Source organism: Staurois parvus, unplaced genomic scaffold (genome assembly GCF_062004578.1).
Source record: "Staurois parvus isolate SC_StPar_1 unplaced genomic scaffold, SC_StPar_1.0 ptg000020l, whole genome shotgun sequence".
NCBI classification, from domain to species: domain Eukaryota; kingdom Metazoa; phylum Chordata; class Amphibia; order Anura; family Ranidae; genus Staurois; species Staurois parvus.
Window position 1 is genome coordinate 8,068,111 of NW_028317816.1, and position 24,881 is coordinate 8,092,991.

General features: G+C 41.6%; 1 protein-coding gene across 1 annotated transcript in view; it reads left to right on the plus strand.

The window, feature by feature from the left end:
- DPY19L1 (dpy-19 like C-mannosyltransferase 1) overlaps nt 1-24,881 on the plus strand; it is a 108,984-nt gene that overhangs the window by 39,750 nt on the left and 44,353 nt on the right. Inside the window, exons 9-15 of the mRNA XM_089687185.1 lie at nt 6,559-6,650; nt 8,933-9,032; nt 10,455-10,532; nt 12,436-12,522; nt 12,694-12,750; nt 14,634-14,714; nt 18,868-18,969. Of these exons, the coding sequence (XP_089543311.1) occupies nt 6,559-6,650; nt 8,933-9,032; nt 10,455-10,532; nt 12,436-12,522; nt 12,694-12,750; nt 14,634-14,714; nt 18,868-18,969 (597 nt within the window). The remainder of the gene's footprint in view (nt 1-6,558; nt 6,651-8,932; nt 9,033-10,454; nt 10,533-12,435; nt 12,523-12,693; nt 12,751-14,633; nt 14,715-18,867; nt 18,970-24,881) is intronic.

Genomic DNA, 24,881 nt, shown 5'->3' on the forward strand with positions numbered 1-24,881 from the left:
CGGTGCCACCTCCCCTCCCCCACTCTGTTGGGGTCCCCCAAGGCTCTGTCCTTGGACCCCTTCTCTTCTCCATCTACACCTCCTCCCTTGGCTTCAACTATCACCTCTACACTGGTGACACTCAAATTTACCTCTCCACCCCTCACCTCACCCCCACAGTCTCAGCCCGCATCACTCACCTCCTAAATGACATCTCAGACTGGATGTCGTTCCACTTCCTCAAGCTTAACCTCTCCAAAACTGAGCTCCTCGTCTTTCCCCCTGCCCACGCCCCCCCCCCCCCCCATCCTATCCATCACTACCAACAACACCACCATCAATCCCGCCCAGCAAGCCAAAGTCCTTGGCGTCACTTTGGACTCAAACCTTTCCTTCCAACCTCATGTCAAATCACTTACAAACACATGCAGGCTCCACCTCCGGAACATCGCCAAGATACACACCTTCCTTACCCCAGACACCACTAAACTACTCGTACACTCCCTGATTATCTCACGCCTTGACTACTGCAACTCCCTTCTCACCGCCTACCCCAGCGCAGGCTCTCTCCGCTCCAGACCATCCTGAACTCAGCGGCCAGACTCATCCACCTCTGCCACCCCCCTCTGCCTATCCCTCCACTGGCTCCCGGTTGCCCAATGCATCAAATTCAAACTGCTAACTCTGACCTTCAAAGCCATTCACAACACTGCCCCTAACTACCTCACCAACCTGATTCCCAAGTACCACCCTACCCGTACCCTTCGCTTCTCACAGGACCTCCTTCTGTCTTGCTCCCTGGTCTCCTCCTCCCACGCACGACTTCAGGTCCTCCCCCATCCTCTGGAACTCACTACCCCAATCCATCAGATTGTCGCCTTCCCTCCTCACCTTCAGGCACTCCCTGAAAACCCACCTTTTTAGGGAAGCCTACCCCACCCTTACCTAACAGCCGTCCTCCTTCATTCCTCCTACCACTCCATCCCCCACAGCCACTTCCTCCTGTACCACTACCCCCTCCCTCCTAGATTGTAAGCTCGAAAGAGTAGGGCCCTCTAACCCCTCGTGTGCTGTTTGTTGTTGCCGTACTGTTTCATGTATTGTCCCCCCCCCCCTCTATTGTACAGCGCTGAGTAGACCCTTTGGCGCTATATAAACTCGATGTAATAATAATAATAATATATATAGGTGATTTTGCATTTCCGGGTAGGGGGCACGCGCTGCCCTACCAAAGCCGCCATAGGCGGCTACAGCTGTCAATCACTGGGTCTCGGCCAGAGATTCCCTGCTATTGCCGAGGAAAAGTGAAAGGGGAGAGGTCTGTGTGTAAACAACACAGATCTGACCCCTGTCAGCAGTAACAGGATGCTTTGTATTGCTCTACACAGCAGAGCAATACAAAGCAGCTTGTTTCCTTCGTAAAACACACACAGCACACTTAGTAAAACAGTACACGGTTAACCCTTTGATCGCCCCAGATGTTAACCCCTTCCTACCCAGTGTCTTTAGTACAATGTCAATGCTTTTTATTTGAACTGACCACTGTATTAGTGTCACTGGGGATGTCCATGGCAGTTAGTCAGTTCCCCCCCAGTGTCAGAATGCCCGCCGCCATTACTAGTATTAAAAAAATCCAGTATATATAGTGCCATTTGAAGACTCTATAACTTTCACATGAGCCAATTAATTTACATGAACTGGGGTGCACTAACACAGCACACTATGTAAAATGGTCAGTTCCCCCCCAGTGTCAGAATGCCCACCACAGTCCCACAATAAGTCACTGATCGCCGCCATTACTACTAAAAAAAAAAAATAAAAACCCAGTATACAGTATATACCACCATTTGTAAACGCTATAACTGTCCCATAAACCAATTTACACATCTTGTGATTTTTTTTTTTTAGCAAAGACATGTAGCAGATTACATTTGGTCTAAATGTATGGCTATATTTGATTTTTTTTTTTTGTTTTACTGGATATGTTTTATAGCAAAATGTCACAAATGTTGTTTGTTTTTTTTTGTGTTTTGTTTTTTTTTCAAAATTGTCAGTCTTTTTTTTATTCATAGTGCAAAAAATAAAAAAACATAGGTGATCAAATACCACCAAAAGAAAGCTCTGTTTATGGGAAAAGGACATAAATTTCATTTGGGTGCAGTGTTGCATGATCGCGCAATTGTCAGTTAAATAATGCAGCGCTATATCACAAAAAATGCCCTGGTCAGGAAGGGGGTAAATCCTCAGGAGGGCAAATGGTTAAAGACAAAGATTTACATGTATATACAGCATACACTGATCAGCCATAACTTTATGACCACCCACCTAATATTGAGTAGGTCCCCCTTTTGCCTCCAAAACAGCCCTGACTGATTGAGGCATGGGCTCCACTGGACCTCTGAAAGTATTCTATGGTATCTGGCACCAAGCCATCAATAGCAAGTCCTGTACATTGCGAGGTGGGGCCTCTATGGATCAGACTTGTTTTTTCAGCACATCCCACAGATGCTGGATTGAATTGAGATCTGGAGAATTTGGAGGTCAAGTCAACACCTCAAAATCGTCATCGTGTATGTTAAAGGATTCTTGAACCATTTCTGCAGTGTGGCAGGGCGCATTATTACTGCTAAAAGAGGCCACTGCCATCAGAGAGTACAGTTTCCATGAAGAGGTGTAGTTGGTCAACAGTTCCTTGAAGAGGTGTAATTGGTCAACATAAGTGTTTTTGGCAGGTGGTGAGTATCAAAGTAACATCAACATGAATAAAAGGACCCAAGGTTTCCCAGAAGTTTCCCAGTAGAATGTTGCCCATGTCAGCACATTCCCTCCACTAGCTTGTCTTCTTCCAATATAGCATCCTGGTGGCATCTCCTTCCCATGTAAGTGGTGCACATGCACCCAGCCATCCACATGATGCAAAATAAATTGTGACCAGGCCACCTTTTGCTATTACTCCATGGTCCAGTTCTGATGCTCATGTCCCCATTGTAGGCAGTTTGGCTGTGGACAAAGATCAGCATGGCCACTCTGACTGGTCTATAACTACGCAGCCCCATGTACAACAAACTTCGATGCCCTATCGAATGGATAAGGTAAGTATTGAGGGGGCTGGGGGAGCTGCTGCCTACAGAAGGTTTTGTACCTTCATGCCTAAAATGCATGAAGGTAAAACATCTTCAGCCTTTACAACCACTTTAATGGACAACATATTTTCTTGCTGCGTATATATCCCAACTAACGTTCAGGTGTTATTGTAATGAGATAATCAGTGTTATTCACTTAATCTGTCGGTGGTCATAAAGTTAAGGCTGATTACTGTATATCATGACTGTGCAACAAATTTCCAGTTTGTTGGCTATACGCATTCTTTATCTCTGTATATACATTTAAGATACGGATGCCCTTTTCTCTACAGTCTTTATGCTGTCCTTCATACACACATCCGCATAGTTTCTTATACTTACAGTTGGGTCCATATATATTTAGACACAGGCACTATTTTAGTTGTTTTGTTTTTTTTTTCCAAGTATTTACCAAAACATATTCAAGCTATAGTTATATAATGGATATGGGCTGAAAGTGCACACTCTCAGGTTTAATTGGAGATTATGTACATCCAAATTGGAGGAAGGGTTTAGGAATTACAGCTCTTAAGAGTAGCCATCCCCCCATTTTCAAGGGACCAAAAGTAGTTGGACAAGTGAATCAAAAACTGTTTCATGGCTAGGGGTGGGCTACTCCTTTGTTATTTCTTCATCAATTAAGTAGGTAAAAGGTCTGGAGTTGATTCTAAGTGTGGTATTTGCATTTGGAATCTATTGCTGTGAACCTACATCATGCGTTCAGAGGAGCTATCCATGCAAGTGAAACAGGCCATTGTAAGGCTTCAAAAACTAAACAAATCCATCAGAGCGATAGCAACAACATTAGGAGTGGCCAAATCAACAGTTTGGTACATTCTGAGCAAAAGAAGAATGCACTGGTGAGCTCAGCAACATAAAAAGGCATGGACAACCATGGAATACAAAAGTGGTGGATGATCGCAGAATCCTCTTTATGGTAAAGAAAAACCGATTTACAACATCCAGACAAGTGAAGGACTCTCTCTAGGAGGTGGGCATATCATTGTCAAAGTCTACAATCAAGAGAAGACTTCACGAAAGCAAATACAGAGGGTTCACCACAAGGTGCAAACCATTCATAAGCCTGAAGAATAGAAAAGCCAGATTAGATTTTGCCAAAAGAAATCTATAAAAGCCAGACAAGTTCTGGAAAAGCATTCTTGAACGGATGAAACTAAGATTAATCTGTACCAGAATGACGGGAAGAAAAATGTGTGGAGAGAGTTTGGAACAGCTCATGATCCAAAGTACACAACGTCATCTGTAAAACATGGTGGAGGAAGTGTGATGGCATGGGCATGCATCCAGTGGCACTGGGTCATTGGTGTTTATTCATGATATGACAGAAGCAGGCGGATAAATTCTGCAGTGTTTAGAAATATACTGTCAGCCCAGATTCAGCCAAATTTAGCAAAGTTGATTGGACGGCGCTTCACAGTACAGATGGACAATGATCCAAAACACACTGCAAAAGCAACCCAGGAGCTTTTTAAGGAAAAGAAGTGAAATATTCTGCAATGGCCGAGTCATTCACCTGACCTCAACCCAATTGAGCATGCATTTCACTTGCTGAAGGCAAAACTAAAGGCAGAAAGACCCACAAACAAATAACAACTGAAGACAGCTGCAGTTCGAGCCTGGCAAAGCATGAGAAAGGAGGAAACCCAGTCTTTGGTAATGTCCATGTGTATAAAAATGGTTGCAGTTCCTAAAATTTGTACTTGACATTTATGTTCAACCCCTTGAATTAAAGCTGAAAGTCTGCACTTCAAATTCATTTTTATTGTTTCGTTTTAATTTATTCTGGTGGCAAATATATATGGACCTAACTGTATGTTATGAACTCAGGACAATTTGGAGAAAAAACATTTCACAGCAGATAAAAAATGTTTTATACTATAATAAAGCATAATAAGCCACATTAAAGCACAAGTAATAACATTATATAAAAATGGACCAAGGAATTCTGTTCTATGACCAAATACTATTTTGATAGTATTATGTAATGGTCACAATGAATATAAATATAATAACTGGAAATCTCAAAGGTCATCTCCGGGGTAAGGAACATTCCTCCCTTGCAGTGGGGCTGGTCTGTAATGCAAGGTTTAAATGTTTTATTATGTCTAGGGGACCGGGAACAGCAGTTTAAGGCTTAATTTACACTCAATGTTGGGTGGGGTAAAACAGGCTGTTGAGCCGAGCTTTTTCTGCTCTTCAGAGACTGGATAGAGAGAAAACAGGTGGCGCACATGGCATGTATCTAAAAAGCATAGAAAAATGACAATGGCCACAACGGCAGGCAAGGTGTTCTCACTGTCAGTGCGGTCAAATGGCTGACGCGTTTCGGGGACGAATCCCTTTCCTCAGAGCTGATGACCAACCTTCGTAGTTGCAGTCACTGTGAAGCAATTTTTAAAAATCACAATAAAAGCAGAGATGTTGTTTCAAGCACTTTTCTTCCTTCCCTCTTCCTGCACTGACAACTCACAGCTGGTGGTGGGGAGCTATTATTCTTTCACTCCTACAATAAACCTTGGATAATGCACTAGGTGTGTGCGCCACCTGTTTTCTCTCTATCCAGTGGCTGATTTCCCCGTCTGAGGGGGGCTGCACCCCTGAAGCATTTCCTTTGGTTGTCGCTGTCCTGGTACCCTTGGCTTCCCTTTTGGCTGTGCATATCCTGAGGCGCTAGAGAGTACATATGATATCCGGTTCGGGTCTTTTTCTGCTCTTTAACCTCTCCCCCTCTGGCTGTCAAACACAAAGAAATCCACAACATATCACTCCTCAGGGGGAATGATCCCTTACCTCAACTGATCCTCTGGATGCTGGGGAAGCGGAGGATCAGTGGAGGTAAGTGCTTATTTGGATACACATGCCTTGACCCTCCAAGGAGCAATCTGTGGTGGATCACTTTTCAGAGGGTGTTAGATGTCCAGTGAGGAGGCATTTTATTTTACAAACACATGCACCACTGGTTGCAGCACAGCCCCATTTGCTTGAATGGGTTGCAGTTGGGCAACCTACTGAATGGCGTATTTTACCCATGTGCAGCTGCCTTTACAGGGGGAGCGGTTGGGAGGTAGTAAAAATGCAGCTCAACTCTTCTGTGTTCTGGCAGTGTGCTGTCTGTTGGCATTCTTGCCCGCATTGCAGAGGTTCTGCATTGGACTTTATTATGGCAGAGAACCTGCAACCATCAGAGCTTAGGGGAAAAGAGGCTGCAGGTATAGGTCTTACAGCTTAGAGAAACCCTGCAAAAGGGGGGGATCATGTGCTTCCCTAGGCGTAAACAAGCATTTAACCCTTACAGTGTGGGTCAGCCCTACTGAAATGGAGAATTCTTTTTTTTTTTTCCCCTGCTGTTCAGTTTTAATCTTATTGTACTTTTTCCTTGTTTTACAGCATTCTCTTTTTCCTGTTTGAGGTGTAATTAAATCTCTTTTGTCTATAGAGCACAAGAGTAATGTGGACTCCGCCACTACGTGAAAGCTTTTCATATCCATTCCTTGTCCTGCAGATGTTGCTGCTTACGTACATCTTAAGGTACGAATCTTTACAGATATTCTGAAAAAAAAGATCACAGAAAACTACATTTTAACTAAAATTGTAATTCTAGGCCTAGTGATCTGTTTAGGCCCAGTCTCTGTACTGTTATTTGGTATTTAGTGCAAAATACCTTTATCTGGCAAAGGCTATTTCATGATCACATTTCTTGTTCATGTATGAGGGCATCGTTTTACTGTTTCTGTGGTTACTTGTACAATCTAACAAATTGCTGCTACAAACTCACTGCATAGTTAGGCTGAGCTCCTTGAAATTCTTCCTCATAGTTGAGAGGGCTTTACTTGCTTTGAATCTGTTTGGTGACTGCGCAATGCAAACCTGTACTATACCCAGGAATGCAAAAATGCATAGCCCAAGACCATTAAAATAAATATGCCATGAGTAAATTCCCATAAGACAAGAATTACACCCTAACAGATCCTTTAAGATTCTGGCCAAATCTTTAGTTTCTGTGAATAAAACATCTACATAACCATTTTAGAAGTTCTATAGGGCAAGGTTGAATTTACATTAAAGGTTATTAAAGTGCATCTCTTTTTATAGTATCTCTGTCAAGTTATTATTGCTCTGTATTTGTACTGGTGACCATTGTCACCAAGAAAGAAAGTGAGGGAAAATTCAACATTTTATATAACAAGAAGTACAGGGAAACCTTCCAATGGGAACACCTGTTCCAAGGACAAGGGACTGTCCAAGAGGAGAATTTCTCCTAACTTTGGGCAATTTCCTTCACTTCCGGTTTTAAAGACCCAAAGGGAAGTTAAAAGGAAAGTTCACTAATAATACACAGACCGCAAAAAAAGGCTTTTTTTTAACCCTCTCCTATTTTAAAACTAGACAATAAAAAGAAAATGTTTTGGCTATGCATACTTTGGTTTAGCAATACCTTTTTAAAGTGACTGTACACATTTAAATAAAAAAATAAATGTCATACTTACCTGCTCTGTTCAATGGTCTTGCAGAGCGCAACTCTGATCCTTCTCTTTTCGGGTCGCCTGCCAGTGCTCCTGACCCCTCCAGTCTGCCAAGTGCCCCCATAAATAGCTACTTGCTATGGCAGCACGCATGCTTGCTCCTCTATAGACACACAGAGCACTGCTCGACTCTACCCCTTGCTCCCTCCTTACTGGCTTTGATTGACAGCAGCATGTGTGAGGCAATGAGGAGGGAGAGAGCCAAGAGAACCCCTGCTCTCTTGCACATCGCTAGATCAAAGTCGGCCTCAGGTAAATATTAGGGGGTGCTGAATACAAAGGGGTTTTTTTAACCTTAATGCAGACAGTGCGTTAGGGTAAATAACCTTCATCCAGCTGTTCTCGGACCAAAACTGAAATTCTCGGATTAAAATCCACACTGGCTTACTGTTCAATGCACCTGAATTTGCCCATCCTGGTGATACCATTAACATGAGGTAATCTGAGTTCAGTTTCAAACTAAGAACACTTATTTTTTACTTTTAATTAGAGGCTCTTTTCTGTATATTACTCGAATCCTGGGGTAGTCTATTACTAAAAGCCCGGCTTCTTTGATTTCAAACTAATTCTTGGAGCAAAGCTTCCCACCACTACCCGATCAGGTGCCTTCACTGGATAGAGCAGTGGTTTTCAGTTTATGAGCTAAGGGGGGACCTAAATGCTGCCCCTGACCTCACCAAAGGTTCACACAAAAGGCTCAAAATATGCAATCCTTGAGAGGATTGTCTGCAATGCTTGAGAGGATTGTCAGAAACTGCTGACCTAAAAGAGGAAATGAGGGTTCGAGATTGTGAAACATTCTACATTTTTGGCTGGGGATATGATACAGAAGACAATCCAAAACTGGGCTAGTAGAGGTCAGTGCTATTACCCTAATGTTCCCAGGTTGGAGACCTGCACATCATATACTAAACGGTCACAGGTTGGCCACCAAAGCAAATGAAATTTTGAAGTGCTTGCAAAGGACATTTGTCAAATCTCTGATGACATTATTGAATGTATGAACAAGTTTTTTCGCATAACTCTTCATTCAAAAAACATCTGCCAGTTTATGGTCATTATTAGCCTCTGTTGGTAACCTACTGCACCCAAAATTAGAGACCATAAAGAACAGGATATGTTCGCTTGTTAAAAAGTAAGCACCTAATGTTTGCTTTTGGCTTTTTAAGATTTATTAGTTTAAAATGCTGACAGTATAATTGTACATGTCCAGATAAATATATATAAAATTTAGTTCTCATTGGAAGATTCTGCTGATATAACAATATTTTGGTGTTTGTTTTATAGGACAACGAACATTGGTAGAAGAAGTCTGATTGCACTTTGTGCTTCTAATGTCTTTTTTATGCTTCCATGGCAGTTTGCCCAGTTTGTTCTTCTAACACAGGTAAGCTGTGTTTCATAGTTTCATAGCTACTATACTATACTGTTGTACTGTTGCTATACTACTTATGATGAATAGTCTAGATAATACCAGTATATATGATTCAGTGCAAATAAACTGTGTAAATATGTTTTTAACCACAAGCCTAAAGGGCACTTATACCCCCTTCCTGCCCAGGACAATTTCCAGCTTTCAGCGCTGTCGCACTTTGAGTGACAATTGCGTGGTCATGCAACACTGTACCCATATGAAATTTTTATCATTTAATCACCTCCTGGGTTTTTTATTTTTTCTTAAACAAACCAAAAACCACTGAAAATTTTGAAAAAAAAAAAAGTTTTTTCTTAGTTTTTGTTATAAAATTTTGTAAATAAGTGATTTTTCTTCTTCACTGATGTGCGCTAATGAGGCTGCACTGATGGGCACTGATAGGCTGCACTGATGGACACTGATAGGTGGCACTGATGAGGAGGCACTAGTAGCTGGCACTGATGGGCATTGACAGGCATCACTGATGGGCACTGAAAGGCAGCACTGATATGTGGCACTGATATGTGGCACTGATAGGTGGCACTGATAGGCGGCACTGACTGACACTGATGGGTGACACTGAAAGGCAGCTCAGATGGGCACTGATATGTGGCATTGATGTGCACTGGTAGGGACTGATATGTGGCACTGATGGGCACTGGCACGAGGCACTGATGAGCACTGACAGCTGGCACTGCTGGGGCTACACTGATCATCAGGGTACACTGATCATCAGTGCCCTGATGATCGGTGTACATGTCCCCTCCGCGGAAAGCCGATTACCGGCTCTCCTCTCCTCTCAAGCTGTCAGCGTGACAGCTCGAGAGGAGAGAAATGCAGATAACCGGCATTTCCCTGTTTACGTGTGATCAGCTGTGATTGGACACAGTTGATCACATGACCGAGCCGACATATTCGGCTCTTTCCGTGATCGGTGATTCGCTGTGTCCGAGGGACACAGCACACTGCCGATCGGCACGCTACGTGCTCCCTGAGCTGCGCATGCACGGTGAGAATGGGAGGACGTCATATGACGTCCTCCCACAACGAGAGAACCACCTTGCGTCCGTCATATTACTATATGGCGGGCGGGAGGTGGTTAATGTTCTTTATGACAAATCTTGATTGACCTTACTTTTTTATAACCAAACTGTGTTGCTATGCAATTATTGACTTTATGAAAATGCCTGTCTGCAGTACATAGAAAAGCAAAGAGACCCAGTGATACCATCACTGAATCTATGAAAAAAACTATTCTCATTTCAGTAGCATGTTGGTGGAGGGGGGAAATGAGGAACCAGGGAAAGCAAAATATAAGCAGATAAAATTAAGGCTTTAGCCCTTATCTGTAAATCTAGCAGCAGCATGATATATATTATTTGATTTTTTTTCCAGATTGCCTCACTGTTTGCTGTATATCTCATTGGCTGCCTTGATTCAGACAAGTTTTTAAAAATTCTGTATACACACATGGTAAGGATTTCTATATCACACATTTATACGATGTTGTTATTGTTATTATTTAAAAAAAAAATATATATATATATATATATATATGTATGTATGTATGTATGTATGTGAAGGAAATAAGTATTTGATCCACTGCTGATTTTGAATGTTTGCCCTCTCACAAAGAAAGGATCAGTCTACAAATGTAATCGTAGGTGTATTGTGACACTTAGAGACAGAATAGCAACAAATATTTCAAAAGAAATGCATGTCTAACAAATTATGCACTGATTTGAATGTTCATGAGGGAAATAAGTATTTGATCCCCTTCACAAAACATGACTTAGTACTTGGTGGAAAATCCCTTGTTGGCAATCACAGAGGTCAGACATTTTCTCTAGTTGGCCACCAGGTTTGCACACCTCTCAGGAGGGATTTTGGCCCACTCCTCTTGGCAGATCCTCTCCCAAGTCATTAAGGTTTGGTGGTTGACATTTAGCAACTTGAACTTTCAGCTCCCTCCACAGATTTTCAATCGGATTAAGGTCTGAGACTGGCTAGGCCACTCCAGGCCCTTAATGTGCTTCTTCTTGAGCCACTCTTTTGTTGCCTTGGCCCTGTGATTTGGGTCATTGTCATGCAGGAACACCCATCCACAACCCATTTTCAATGCCCTAGCTGAGGGAAGAAGGTTCTTACCCAAGATTTGACGGTACATTGCCCATCCATCATCCCTTTTTGATGTGGTGCAGTTGTCCTGTCCCCTTAACAGAAAAACACCCCCAAAGCAGAATGTTTCCACCACCATGTTTGACAGTTGGGATGATGTCCTTGGGGCCATAAGCAGCATTCCTCCTCCTCCAAACATGGCGAGTTGAGTTGATGCCACAGAGCTCGATTTTGGTCTCATCTGACCACAACACTTTCAACCAGTCCTCCTCTGCATCATTCAGATGTTCAGTGGCAAACTTCAGATGGGCCTGGACATGTGCTTTCTTGAGCAGAGGGACCTTGTGGGCACTGCATGATTTCAATCCTTGTCCGCGTAGTGTGTTACCAATTGTTTTCTTGGTGACTGTGGTCCCAGCTGCCTGGAGATCATTGATAAGATCCTCACATGTAGTTCTAGGATGATTCCTCACTGTTCTCATGATGATTGACACTCCATGAAGTGAGATCTTGCATGGTGCACTGGACTTAGGGAGACTGACAGTTGTTTTGGGTTTCTTCCATTTGCGAATGATTGCACCAACTGTTGTCACCTTCTCACCAAGCTGCTTGGCGATGGTCTGGTAGCCCAGTCCAGCCTTGTGTAGGTCTACAATCTTGTCCCTGACATCCTTGAACAGCTCTTTGGTCTTTTATACAGGTAACAAAATGAGATTAGCAGCACTCCCTTTAAGAGACTGCTTCTAATGTCAGCTTGTTACCTGTATGAAAGACACCTGGTAGCCAGAAATCCTGCTGAATGATAGGGGATCAAATACTTATTTCCCACATGAACAAGCAAATCAGTGCATAATTTGTTAGACGTGCATTTCTTTTGAATTTTTTGTTGCTATTCTGTCTCTCAGTGTTACAATACACCTACCATTCGATTTTTAAACTGATCATTTCTTTGTGAGTGGGCAAACATTCAAAATCAGCAGGTGTGCGTGTCATTCAGACTGGTAGACAATATTGATAAAATGTTCAAAGTTAGACTAGGGCGAGCAGTTGTTGGCTGTTTTTTTTTTTTTATATCAATAGCAGTTTTGTAATACTCCATACAGTGGATATAATGTGCACTTGAAAACCTAGATTATCAGTTGTAAAATATTATACTTCATAGACACAAGTATTTTTTCAGCATCATTTATTGTACTGCTCCTCTGCATGACCTTTACATTTCTTCCAAGTTAACACACTACTTCTGACTTGTCTTCAGGTTTCATTGGCACTTTGTGTAATACTGATGTTTGGAAATTCCATGCTGTTGACATCCTATTATGCTTCATCCTTATTGATTATTTGTGTAAGTACTTGGAAAAGGGAATAGCATTAACTCCTGTTCTTTGAACTGTATGTGGTGACTTAGCCCTGTTATCTTGATGCGCTCCATTAGCTTTTATGGCAAATTCGTAACTTACCAATATGTTTGCATTCTAAAGACACTTTTTATTTATTTATTTTATATATCTTACAGCTGATTGTTAAGAAGAGAATAATTGCGAGCCTTAAAATGAATAAGTTTGTGAGTTGGGTAAGCTTTTGTACAACTTTCGCCTGTTTTATTTGTGTATTTAATTTTGGTAGAGCAATAGACTGCTATTGCTGTATGATTTATTTGTAGTATTGGAATAGAATAAGTAGTAAAGTTAATTGTAGCTTAAAGGTACCTTGAAACATCTACCTTTTACATTGAATCTGCATTCAGAAGTTGAAGTTAATTTCCTGCTCTGCAATGTGAGATTACCAAAGGTATATCCCACTCACTCCTGCCTTTCATAAATTTAAGAAACTTGGAGTGTCATCCGGAGCACTGTAATGACACTTGGGGATGTAACTCCTTCGTTGGTTATTGTTCTGCAGTGGGCATTATGCTACCTATTGAGCTCTCTATCTGGCCCGTGCTGCTGCAGTCTAAAAATCTGTGCCTCTGCTGCCTTTAGAACCCTGCCCTCAGCACACATCAGTTTACCATTAACAGGGACAAGGATAGACTGACATGAGGAAGCTAGGCCCTGCTCCTCTACAAAAAATGTTTGCCACTGCAGACACAGTACAATACATTTTTAGTGAGTCTCAGGAAAAAGGTCAACTGCAGGGACCCTATAGCCCATACTAATAACTAGTCTTGGTCCTCCGAGACCATTTCTTTAGGACACAGGAAATATAGGTTCTCGTCACCTATCTAAATTAAATGAAGCCCTATTTGGCATGTTTTTACTGTGATTAACCAAAAACAAATCATGTTTAAGTACATCCCACAGTTCAGCTATTAGATCTATATACTTTGCACACCCAGCATTGGTAGCCCATCCTCTTTCATGGCTAGTCTCAGCCTTCAGCTGTGCATCTAGGTAGAAAAGTGGAAGCCACACTTTAAAAACAATAGTATTTCTTTATCGTACGTCATGGAACACAGAGCAGGCTATTCATGACTGTGGGTTATAGGCCACCTATAGGTGAATAGACACTGGCCGACCAATCAGAGAGGAGGTCCCCCCCTATATAACCCCTCCTATACAGGAAGTACTTCCATTTTTTTTTCACCAGGTTTTTTGTAAGGTGGATGGTCACTGAAAGTGTTACTGTGCTTTTGGAGCATACCTGAAAGTCCAGAGCGGTTCCATTAGAAAAACAGGGACTTTAATCGGATCCATTTGGAAGGCTATGAGCTAAAATGGATGGTACCCAAGCCTCGCTGGACAAGGAGAAGAATCCTTGAGGAGCCGCAGAGGATTCTGCCTTTGGCCGCAGTTTGTTACGAATGGCTGAATGGCCTTTGGTTCCATTAGAAAAACAGGGACTTTAATCAGATCCATTTGGAAGGCTATGAGCTAAAATGGATGGTACCCAAGCCTCGCTGGACAAGGAGAAGAATCCTTGAGGAGCCGCAGAGGATTCTGCCTTTGGTTGCAGTTTGTTACGAATGACTGAATAGGTCCTGAATGACTATTGACGGTGGCTATCATGGTGTCACCCTCCCCTCAAATTTCTTTATTGTTTTAGGACATCCCACATAGCCTGCTCTGTGTCCCATGATGTACGATAACGAAAATGTGATTTTTTTTTTTATTTTTTTTTATTTTTTTTTTCTACATATTTACCTGTAAAATCCATTTCTTGGAGTACATCATGGGACACAGAGGTCCCGCCCCTCTTTCTGGAATTTCAATGCTTGCTACAAATACTAAAGTACTTTCTGTGTATGAGGGGTTATATATGGGAGGACCTCCTCTCTGATTGGTCTGCCAGTGTCCATTCACCTATAGGTGGCAAATAAACCACATAGTCATGAATAGCCTGCTCTGTGTCCCTTGATGTACTCCAAGAAATTACAGGCAAGTATGTAGAAAAAAACATCCATTTTTTTTCTGGTTTTAGTTACTGTTGTCCTTATCCATTGTTTTATACTTCTAGATTTTACAGATTTGGGCTTGGATTTTTGGTACCGTAATCCTAAAAGCACTCATTTCTAGGGTACTGGGTGTTAGAGATGATGTAAGTATTAAATGTTACCATATTTGCTTAGTTACTTCAAATATGTTGTATATGGAGTGTCAGTGAGCACTATGGGTGTGTAGAAAGGTATAAGCTGCTGGCACTAAAGGACTGCCCTTGCTATCCTCACTAGTGAATGAAATATAAAAGGTGCAGTGCTAACATAATGAATGAATCAAATGAAATACTTCTTAAACATGTGAATATACATAAATAAATAATAGATGATGATAAGGTGAATAGAAGCAGCAATAGAACAAATAGCAGCAATATTAAAAAGTGAGGCGCTCTGATCAGCGCTACCAGTCTAAAGTGTGAGTTCATGAATTATTAATATGGAAGTAAGTTGTTTTATACTATTTGTACTCTTTACGTGGATACTCTGTACCTTTAATAAAGTACTACACTATTAGTCGATTTTCTCTGGCTCTTTTGTGAGCTAACTCCTTAGGATTTCTCATCGCGGTTTGCATGCTGCTTGGTGTCATCATCCCTATCTGAGCTCATTCTGGCCTTCATGGTCCTATGACTGATGGGTGTGCTGCCTGACTTATCTGGGGAAGAAACCAGCTGTTCATGCGCATTTTATATGCGCTTCTGATGATTGCATATAAAGGAATACTTTTCAGGGATTCATCCGCACTGGATGTCACCTGTTCACGGATTTTTTTTTTTTTGTTCTGGACTTTTTTATAACTATTGTTTATCGCACTCAACATTTGATATATGTTCACTATCAGTCACTATTCATTTTATATCACCCAACGCTGACCACTTAGTGTCATAGATACCATCTCCACACTTATCAGTATATTAATTATTGCTATATTAATAATTCATGAACTCTCACACTTTGGACTGGTAGCGCTGATCAGAGCGCCTCACTGTGTCTGCTTTTTATTATTGCTGCTATTTTTTCTATTGTTCTATTGCTGCTTCTATTCACCTTATCATTTATTTATTTATGTATATGCACATGTTTTAGAAGTATTTAATTTGATTCATTACGTTAGAGCTGCACCTTTTATATTTCACTTCAGATATGTTGTTGTCGTTTACTTTTATTATTATGGGTAACCTAATGTACCTTAATTGTACAGTACAGGACACAGACATAGTATTCATTGACCCTGGATTATAGACACATACCTTCAGGTGATTGGACACTGCCAAAGCTTTAGGGGACACATACCTTCAGGGCACCTCCACTATAACCTTAACCAACTCTATGAATCCTCAGTTTTTCGCTAGTGGCTTAAGATGATGGAATGATGGACCACTTTTCCTTCCCAAAGAAATCCCATTTAGGTTTAAGTAGTTTATCTTCGGATTCTTTAGTTAACGTTTCAGTCTGTTGGGGGAAAAGGCAATCTTTGGGTGGCCAGTTATATACATTGCAAACAAATTCTTAGCTGCCTCTGTTCTCTGGATACCGAACTGAAGAAATTATTGCAAACTGCTAAGAAAAACAGATGTTTCCTAGTGTTGTAAAAAAAAGAAAATCTGCATCTTGGCATCCCTTTTAGATATGCAGTACCCTTTTTCAAACCCACATTAGAATACCCAAGGATGGTGCTGAGGATTCCTTAAATTTTACCTTTAAGGGCTCTTTCATATGGGCAGACTCGCCAAGCAGAGCAGCTCATTTATTCTCATCTGCCCATTATTCTCTATGGTGTGGTTGGATGTAAACAGACCACATATCCAGCTGTTCTGATCCACTAGACAGTTGGGGAACGGATCCCCTATCCATCTTGTTTTAGTGGATTGGATCGGATGCAGGCTAGTGTAAACGGGCACATGTCCATTTACATTCGCCTCCCCATAGAGAACAATGAGTGGCAAGCAGGAATTTTCTGGAAGTATACTACACACTGAGTTCTGAATGCCCTCTGTAATGCCAAATTGAAATGGAAAGGTGATTTAAAATTAAAAAAAAAACAGATTACGTAACAAATATTTTTTTAGCCAAGATGGTGTTTTCTGTAAAAAAAAATTTTTTGTTTTAATCATGCTTTTAGATTGATGGAACAGATAGCTTTTCATCAGCGTATCATTGACTTCTCTTTATTTCTTTATATAGTACTATATTTCACAACTATTTACATCAAGAGCTGAATCATTGAGGCTTGTGCCCACAAATGAGGTTCAATTATTATTAAAGTATAGAGTCAAATAGACACAAATTCCAGAGCTCAGTTGATCAAAAAGTAATGCAGCTGTGTGTTTTAGATCACAGGTAAGACCAGCAGTCACTTAGAAATCCATAGAAAATGTGAGATTGTGTAAACCTCATACTGACATTGCCCTGATGAGAATCCAATACTCCAAGTACTGTCCACTCTTAAAGTAAATATTCCATCTACTAAATGAACATACAGTCATGGCCGAAATTGTTGGCACCCTTGATATTTCTCCAGGAAATCATGTATTTCTCACGAAACGTATTGCATTAACACATGTTTTGCTATACACATGTTTATTCCCTTTGTGTGTATTGGGACAAAACAAAAAAAGGGAGGAAAGAAAGCAAATTCGACATAATGTCACACAAACCTCCAAAAATGGGCTGGACAAAAGTATTGGCACCCTTTCACAACTGCGGATAAATAAGAATGTTACAAGCATGTGATGCTCCTGTAAACTCACCTGGGGCAAGTAACAGGTGTGGGCAATATAGAAATCACACCTGAAAGCAGATAAAAAGGAGAGACGTTCACTTAACCTTTGCATTGTGTGTCTGTCTGTGCCACACTAAGCATGGACAACAGAAAGAGGAGACGAGAACTGTCTGAGGACCTGAGAACCAAAATTGTGGCAAAATATCAACAATCTCAAGGTTACAAGTCCATCTCCAGAGAACTAGATTTGCCTTTGTCCACAGTGCGCAACATTATCAAGAAGTTTGCAACCCATGGCACTGTAGCTAATCTCCCTGGTCGTGGACGGATGAGGAAAATTGATGAAAGATTGCAACGCAGAATAGTCCGGATGGTGGATAAGCAGCCCCAAACATGTTCCAAAGACATTCAAGCTGTCCTGCAGGCTCAGGGAGCATCAGTGTCAGCGCGAACTATCCGTCGACATTTAAATGAAATGAAACGCTATGGCAGGAGACCCAGGAGGACCCCACTGCTGACACAGAGACATAAAAAAGCAAGACTACAGTTTGCCAAAATGTACTTGAGTAAGCCAAAAGCCTTCTGGGAAAACGTCTTGTGGACAGATGAGACCAAGATAGAGCTTTTCGGTAAAGCACATCATTCTACTGTTTACCGAAAACGGAATGAGGCCTACAAAGAACAAAACACAGTACCTACGGTAAAATATGGTGGAGGTTCAATGATGTTTTGGGGTTGTTTTGCTGCCTCTGGCACTGGGTGCCTTGACTGTGTGCAAGGCATCATGAAATCTGAGGATTACCAAAGGATTTTGGGTCGCACTGTAGGGCCCAGTGTCAGAAAGCTGGGTTTGCGTCCAAGATCCTGGGTCTTCCAGCAGGACAATGACCCCAAACATACGTCAAAAAGCACTCAGAAATGGATGGCAAAGAAGCGCTGGAGAGTTCTGAAGTGGCCAGCAATGAGCCCAGATCTAAATCCCATTGAACACCTGTGGAGAGATCTTAAAATTGCTGTTGGGAAAAGGTGTCCTTCCAATAAGAGAGACCTGGAGCTGTTTGCAAAGGAAGAGTGGTCCAAAATTCCGGGTGAGAGGTGTCAGAAGCTTATTGATGGTTATAGGAAGCGACTGATTTCAGTTATGTTTTCCAAAGGGTGTGCAACCAAATATTAAGTTAAGGGTGCCAATACTTTTGTCCAGCCCATTTTTGGGGTTTTGTGTGACATTATGTCATATTTGCTTTTCTGCCTCTGTTTTATATTTGTTCCAATACATACAAAGGGAATAAACATGTGTATAGCAAAACATGTGTTAATGCAATACCTTTTTTGTGTGAAATACTTGATTTTCAGGAAAAATATCAAGGGTGCCAACAATTTCGGCCATGACTGTAGTCACAAGATGTCTTCTAAGTCTAGAACACTCTTCAGAACACTCTTCAGACTTATGAGTGATGCAGCGACCACTGAGAAATGATGTTCGTAATTACTTTTAAAAATACTGGAATGTACCATTTGTCTGTTTTTTCCAGGCACATATATTCAACATACTAAAATCAAAGTTTACCAGCTACAAGGATTTTGACACTTTGATGTATACCTGTGCTCCTGAGTTTGACTTCATGGAGAAAGAGGTACTGTGTGTATTCTTGCTCTTCGTATAACATATTCATGTAGACATGTTTTTGGTTTTTTTTTGGGGGGGGTTGCATAATAGCCTAGTCAGCCTGGAGATAGGGTAGTGTTAAACTAGTAGATTTAGATAGACTTGCCTAAGACATTGAAGCCAAACTCCAGCTAACACTTTAGCACTTTACATAAATATAATGTGATCAATGTAAGCACCCCAATCAGTGTTAAACGGTTTGTCTCAACCCTTCTAATGCTACTTTGAATAGCTTGAAAAAACAGACTTACTGGCAGGATCACCAGGTGAAAATAAAGGAGAAAAGCCTAAAAAAGAAAACGCATGCAACCACCATATCTAAGAACTGGCAAGCTGCAATATAATATTTTTTTTTTTCTTTTGTTTTTATTATTTTTTTGTTCAATCTAAGTTTTATTAAGGGTTTATATTGAATACATAGAGAACAGCATCCAATAAAGACAGTAAAAATAAAATGCAGAGAATAAAATACAAGCTTAGATTAGAGGGAGGGGGACAAAAAATAATAAAAAGGGGAATACAATAATAACCAAGATAAACAGACATAAAGAAAAAATAGATAATAAAACGAAAATAACTGTCCTGGGCGATGACCGTGTCCAGTACCAAGTACAGAGCCCATGACTATATACAAAATGGCATACAATAAATGAATACCTAGGCCCAAGGAGGGTGCAAGCATCACAACCAGTGAAGACAACAGATCACTAGTTAAACTGTTAAGAGCTAAACAAGGCTTGTGGATGGAGACTAGTCCTGAAGGAAGATGGATGGGATGTACTAATGAGAACCATCTGTTGTCCTATCTGGTCTAGCGCCAGAGATAAAGGAAAGAAATAAAAAGGGGGAGGGGGGGGAGGAGTAAAGATACCTTCACCTGGGAGGAAATCTCCCAGTTGGGCCCAAAGGACAGACTCCCATTTAATTGACCAAGAGGTCTCACAAAGCAGAAGATTCCCTATATATATTCCAATGGAGCCATATCTGATGACAGCGTTCAGTTCATAATTTCCCAATTCCTGTGCCAGATGTGACTCCATACATTCAATATTATCTATCTCCTTTACCCACTCCAGAAGGATCGGAATGCAGGATGTTCTCTAATGGCGGGGATTGGTCAATCTGGCAGCAGTCAGACACTGATTTAAAAGTCCACGTTTAATATGTTTGAAAGAGCCAGGCAAAAGAGAAAGCAGAACAATCTGGGGTGTACTTGGGACTGCCAAATCTGTAACTGTGGTATAAACATGCAGTATGAGATGCCAGTAAGCTTGAATGGGAGGACATTCCCACCAAATGTTGCGCAAGGAACCAAGAGCAGCGTCACAACACCAGCATAGGTCAGGAGTGAAGGGAAAAATCCTATGAAGTAAGGTGGTACATCTGTAACACCTAGTAAACAATTTGAAATTGGTTTCCTGTTCTTTGCTGGCTAGGGACAAACAAAGTAATTGCAAATTATTTCGTCCATTCTTCATCAGACAATTGAGCATCAGTATCAGCCACTTATGTGGATGTATATGATGGGAGATCGGGGTGGACCTTAGAAGAATCTGGTAGATTGCAGAAAAAGGGCGTACGGGAGAAAGATATTGCAGGAAGTGATTCTAATGTTATAGGATCACTGGTCAGTAATTTGTTAGGAAGAGCATGGAAAAAAGAGCAAAGTTGTCTATACTCCATCCATTGGGCAAAAGAGGCTCATCCCAAGGCATGGGAAGGTTGAAAAGGTAGGAGACGTCCCTTGCGAAGTATTTGCGTTAGTCGCCTGTGAGTGTTTTTGTTCTACAGAAGGAAATGAGAGCAAGATAGAACTGGAAGAAATTGAGGGTTTCCAAATAAAGGGATCATAAAGCCGACAAGTGAGGAAACATCAAGTTTCAGGGTCAGGTTGTCCCACGTGTGCAAGAGATGGTTAGTCAGGAGTGGTAAGGAGGAAGGGCTCCTAAACTCCAAAGCCATCCAGGGAAGAGCAAGAAGGTCACATGGTGGTTTGTTCCATTGACACCAAATGCTTGGTAGACGAGTGGTGGAACTAGTTCAACAAGCAGGTGAGAACTGCTGCCGCATGGTGTAAATGGAGGTCTGAAAATTATAAATAAAAACTCAAGCGCTTACTATGGTAAATTTAAATAAATAACTACGTTTGATAAGTGAAATGCAAATGCTGTAGCCACTAGTGCACACAACCCATGTCTTGGTGGGCTAAATGATAAGTGAAATACAGAGAAAAGCAAAAAAACAGAGATGTGACTCAAACAAATTATATTAAAAATAACTGAATAATTAAACAAAGTCCAATCAATTTAATGTTCTTCTGTGAACCCTCCTTAAGATAACGACCACCATGTGCAGCTGTCACAGAACTCCAGTGCAAAACAGCCTCCACCACAAATCTGCTCACCTTTAGCGTTGTGACCTCACATTTTACAATGTTTTGGTCTAACTGAGCTTTTGGTCCCAAATATATGAACTGTGTAGATCAACTTGCTGAATAATGGCTCCCAGGATGCCCCTTCCAGATAACCGCCTTAATGTCAGCCGTATTCCTCATAAACAAAAGCTCAACATAGCACTTTATCCTTTAAAAACTTTTATTGCACAATAAACATAAGAAATGCACTCACATTCAATAGGTGCATAACCGCGCCAGGTATGATGAACATCCAGTAATGTACTAATTATGCACAAGATGGCAGTATCATCCCCAGCAGCATAGCCCCATCAAGGCTCCAAAACGTCTCTGCACTGATGTTTTGGAGCCTTGATCGCACTTATAAGCACTTATTTCACTTATAATATTTTATAAATGGAGTTCTGGCACCCAGCCCCACCCTTGTATTTAGGGAGAGTTAGAGATATTCTGTGTAATCTTGGCTTCTGTGGGCCCCAAATAAACTTCGTAAAAGCAGTTTGAAGAAGAAGGGCTGAGGGGTAGCTATAGGCAGAGTTTGGAAGAGGTAAAGGAAATAAGGTGTGATGTCCATTTTTAGTATGTTGATCCAGCCAAACTATAAGTATAAGGATCGATCATAGTTCTGGAGGTCCTTCAAGGTGTGCTGAAGTAGAGGTGTATAAGTTTCAGAATATAATTGAGAAAGATTAGAATGGATTCTGATGCCCAGGTACTTGAGGTTCCCAGAACAAAATTTGAAAGAGAAGCTATCCTGCGTTTCTCTCACCTTTTATGTAGAGGCAGGAACACATTCATAATCTCAGATTTTGTAAGATTGACCTTGATGTTGCTGAATTCACTGTACCGCTGGATTTCTGCTAGGATAAAAGACAGAGACGTATGCAGGTTGGAAATGTAGAGCAGTAAATCGTCTGCAAAAAATAGAACTAATATCGCCTCTTCCGAGCCAATGAATACACCGGTGATATTGGGGTTGTTACGGATTGCTACTGCTAAGTGTTCCAAAACCAGGACGTACAGAAGAGGGGATAATGGACATCCCTTCCGGGTGCCATTAGTTATGGGGACACTCAACATTGGGGAACCATTTAGGCGGATCCCAGCATTAGGCAAGGTATAGAGGGAAAGAATCCTCTTCTGCAAGCTAGTATCCAATCCTATTTGAGATCACGTGTAGGCTAAAAACGTCCCCCCATCCAATTGCACGCCTTCTTGGCATCAATGGATAGAAGGCAAACAGGTAGTCTGACAGATTGAGCATGGTTCATGACCAAAAGGGTTTTCAAGGTGTTATCGTGGGCCTCCCTTCCCTGGACAAATCCTACTTGGTCTGTATGTATCACGTCTGAGAGGAGAGGCTTCAGGAGGGTGGCAATCATTTCAGGATAGATTTTAACATCCACGCCAACCAGAGAAATGGGTCGATAACTGGAGCAGAGATTCAAGTCCTAACTGGCTTAGGAAGAAGAGAAATATGAGCTTTCAAGGTTTGTGTTAGAAAAGGTTTTCTCCGCAGAGATGAAGTTAAACATATGTAACATGAAAGGGGAAAAAACATCTTTGGAAGTCTTCTAGAACTTGGGAGTGAACTCATCGGACCCTGGACGTTTGCCCGAGGGGGTCGCCAAGATAGCGCCCAACAGTTCTTCAATGCAAAAGGGGCTGTCAAGAGTCCAACAGATTGCCCATAGGAGTCTTTATGCTGGAGATGAGTATTTGAGAGGAGCGAGGGTATAGAGATTGTATCAATGGTTGACCACATTTATCACCAAAACGGTATCTGCTAAAGGCCAAGCGAAGCTGATATATGCTATGAGAAACCTCAAAAAGTTGCAATAACGAGGATATGGTGGCAGATATGGAAGCAAAGCAGTTCCTGGGAAGGAGAGCATTTATGTCAGGTCATGTAGAGTCGGCTAATTGGGTATCATTAAGACGCCAGGTCCATTCAGAATGGGGGTGCTTGCGGAGGGTACAGGGTCAGAAATAGAGGACAATGGTCTGACCATATGAGAGATCTGATATCTAGGGATGGACACCACACAAGTATATGGGAACTGGTAAAGAAATAGTCGATTCTGCTGTAGGACTGATGGGCTGATGAAAAATGTGTAGTTATGGGCCTTGGGGTAGAGCGTTCACCAGAGGTCCAGAAGACGATAGTCATGGAGTTGTTTCCTAAGGAGCCTAAGCTGACTATAGGACAGATGGGAACGTTTGGAAGAAGAATCAACGAACGGCTCCAAGGCTACATTGAAGTCGCCACCCAGCAATACCGCTCCCTCTGCAAAATCTGCCAGCAAGCGCAGGTAGCGAGTCATGGAGGTAATTTGATCCTAGTTCGGTATATAAAAATTAGCCACAGTATATTCCAAGCATGAACTTTAAGAAAATATATTGACCATTGAGATCAACCTTGTGCTCCAGAGAGAGGACTTGGAGACGTTTATGTATAGCAATGGAGACGCCCCTGGTTTTTGTTGATGGGAGAATATAATACATTTTTGGTTTTGGGTTTAACCACTTGCCCTCCAGAGGATTTACCCCCCTTCCTGACCAGACCATTTTTTGCATTATGGCGCTGCGTTACTTTAATTGACAATTGCGTGGTCATGCAACGCTGCACCCAGATTAAATTTGCGTCCTTTTTTTCCTACGAATAGAGCTTTCTTTTGGTAGTATTTGATTGCCTGTGCAATTTTTTATTTTTTGTGCTATAAAAAAAAAAAAAGACCGTCAATTTTGAGAAAAAAATATATATTTTTATCTTTTTGCTATTAAACGTCCAGTGAAAAAATGTTAAAAATCAAATTTCGGCATAAATTTAAACCAAAATGTATTCTGCTACATGTCTTTGCTAAAATAAAAATCACAATATGTGTAAATTGGTTTATGGGACAGTTATAGCGTTTACAAATGGTGGTATATACTGTATACTGGGTTTTTATTTATTTTTTAGTAGTAATGGCGGCGATCAGTGACTTATTGTGGGACTGTGGTGGGCATTCTGACACTGGGGGGGAACTGACCATTTTACATAGTGTGCTGTGTTAGTGCTTCACTGCAAGCGCATTGCTTTTGTATGGCTGTGCCATGCAAAGCAGTGTGCAGGAGCTGACAGGAGAGAGAACTGTATTGTGTACAAACAGTTCTCCCCACCAACCCCCCCCCCCCGTCGGAGATGCTCAGCAATCACCAGGCGCCGACGAGTAATTGCTGGGCAGAGTCCGGTGATTGACAGCCGAGGCCGTGAATGGCGGCATGGGTAGGGCGCGCGCGTGGGCCCCCTACCCGGAACTGCAAAATCACATACATGTGCATGCTTTTGCGCACCGGTGCTACCCTGTAGCAGTACTTCTGCTATAAGGCAGATGGGAAACTGTTAATACCACTTTATGCCTCATCTTCCTGAGTTTGATAGGTTTCCTCTAGCACCTAGTCATCTGAACACTGTCTCCTCATCC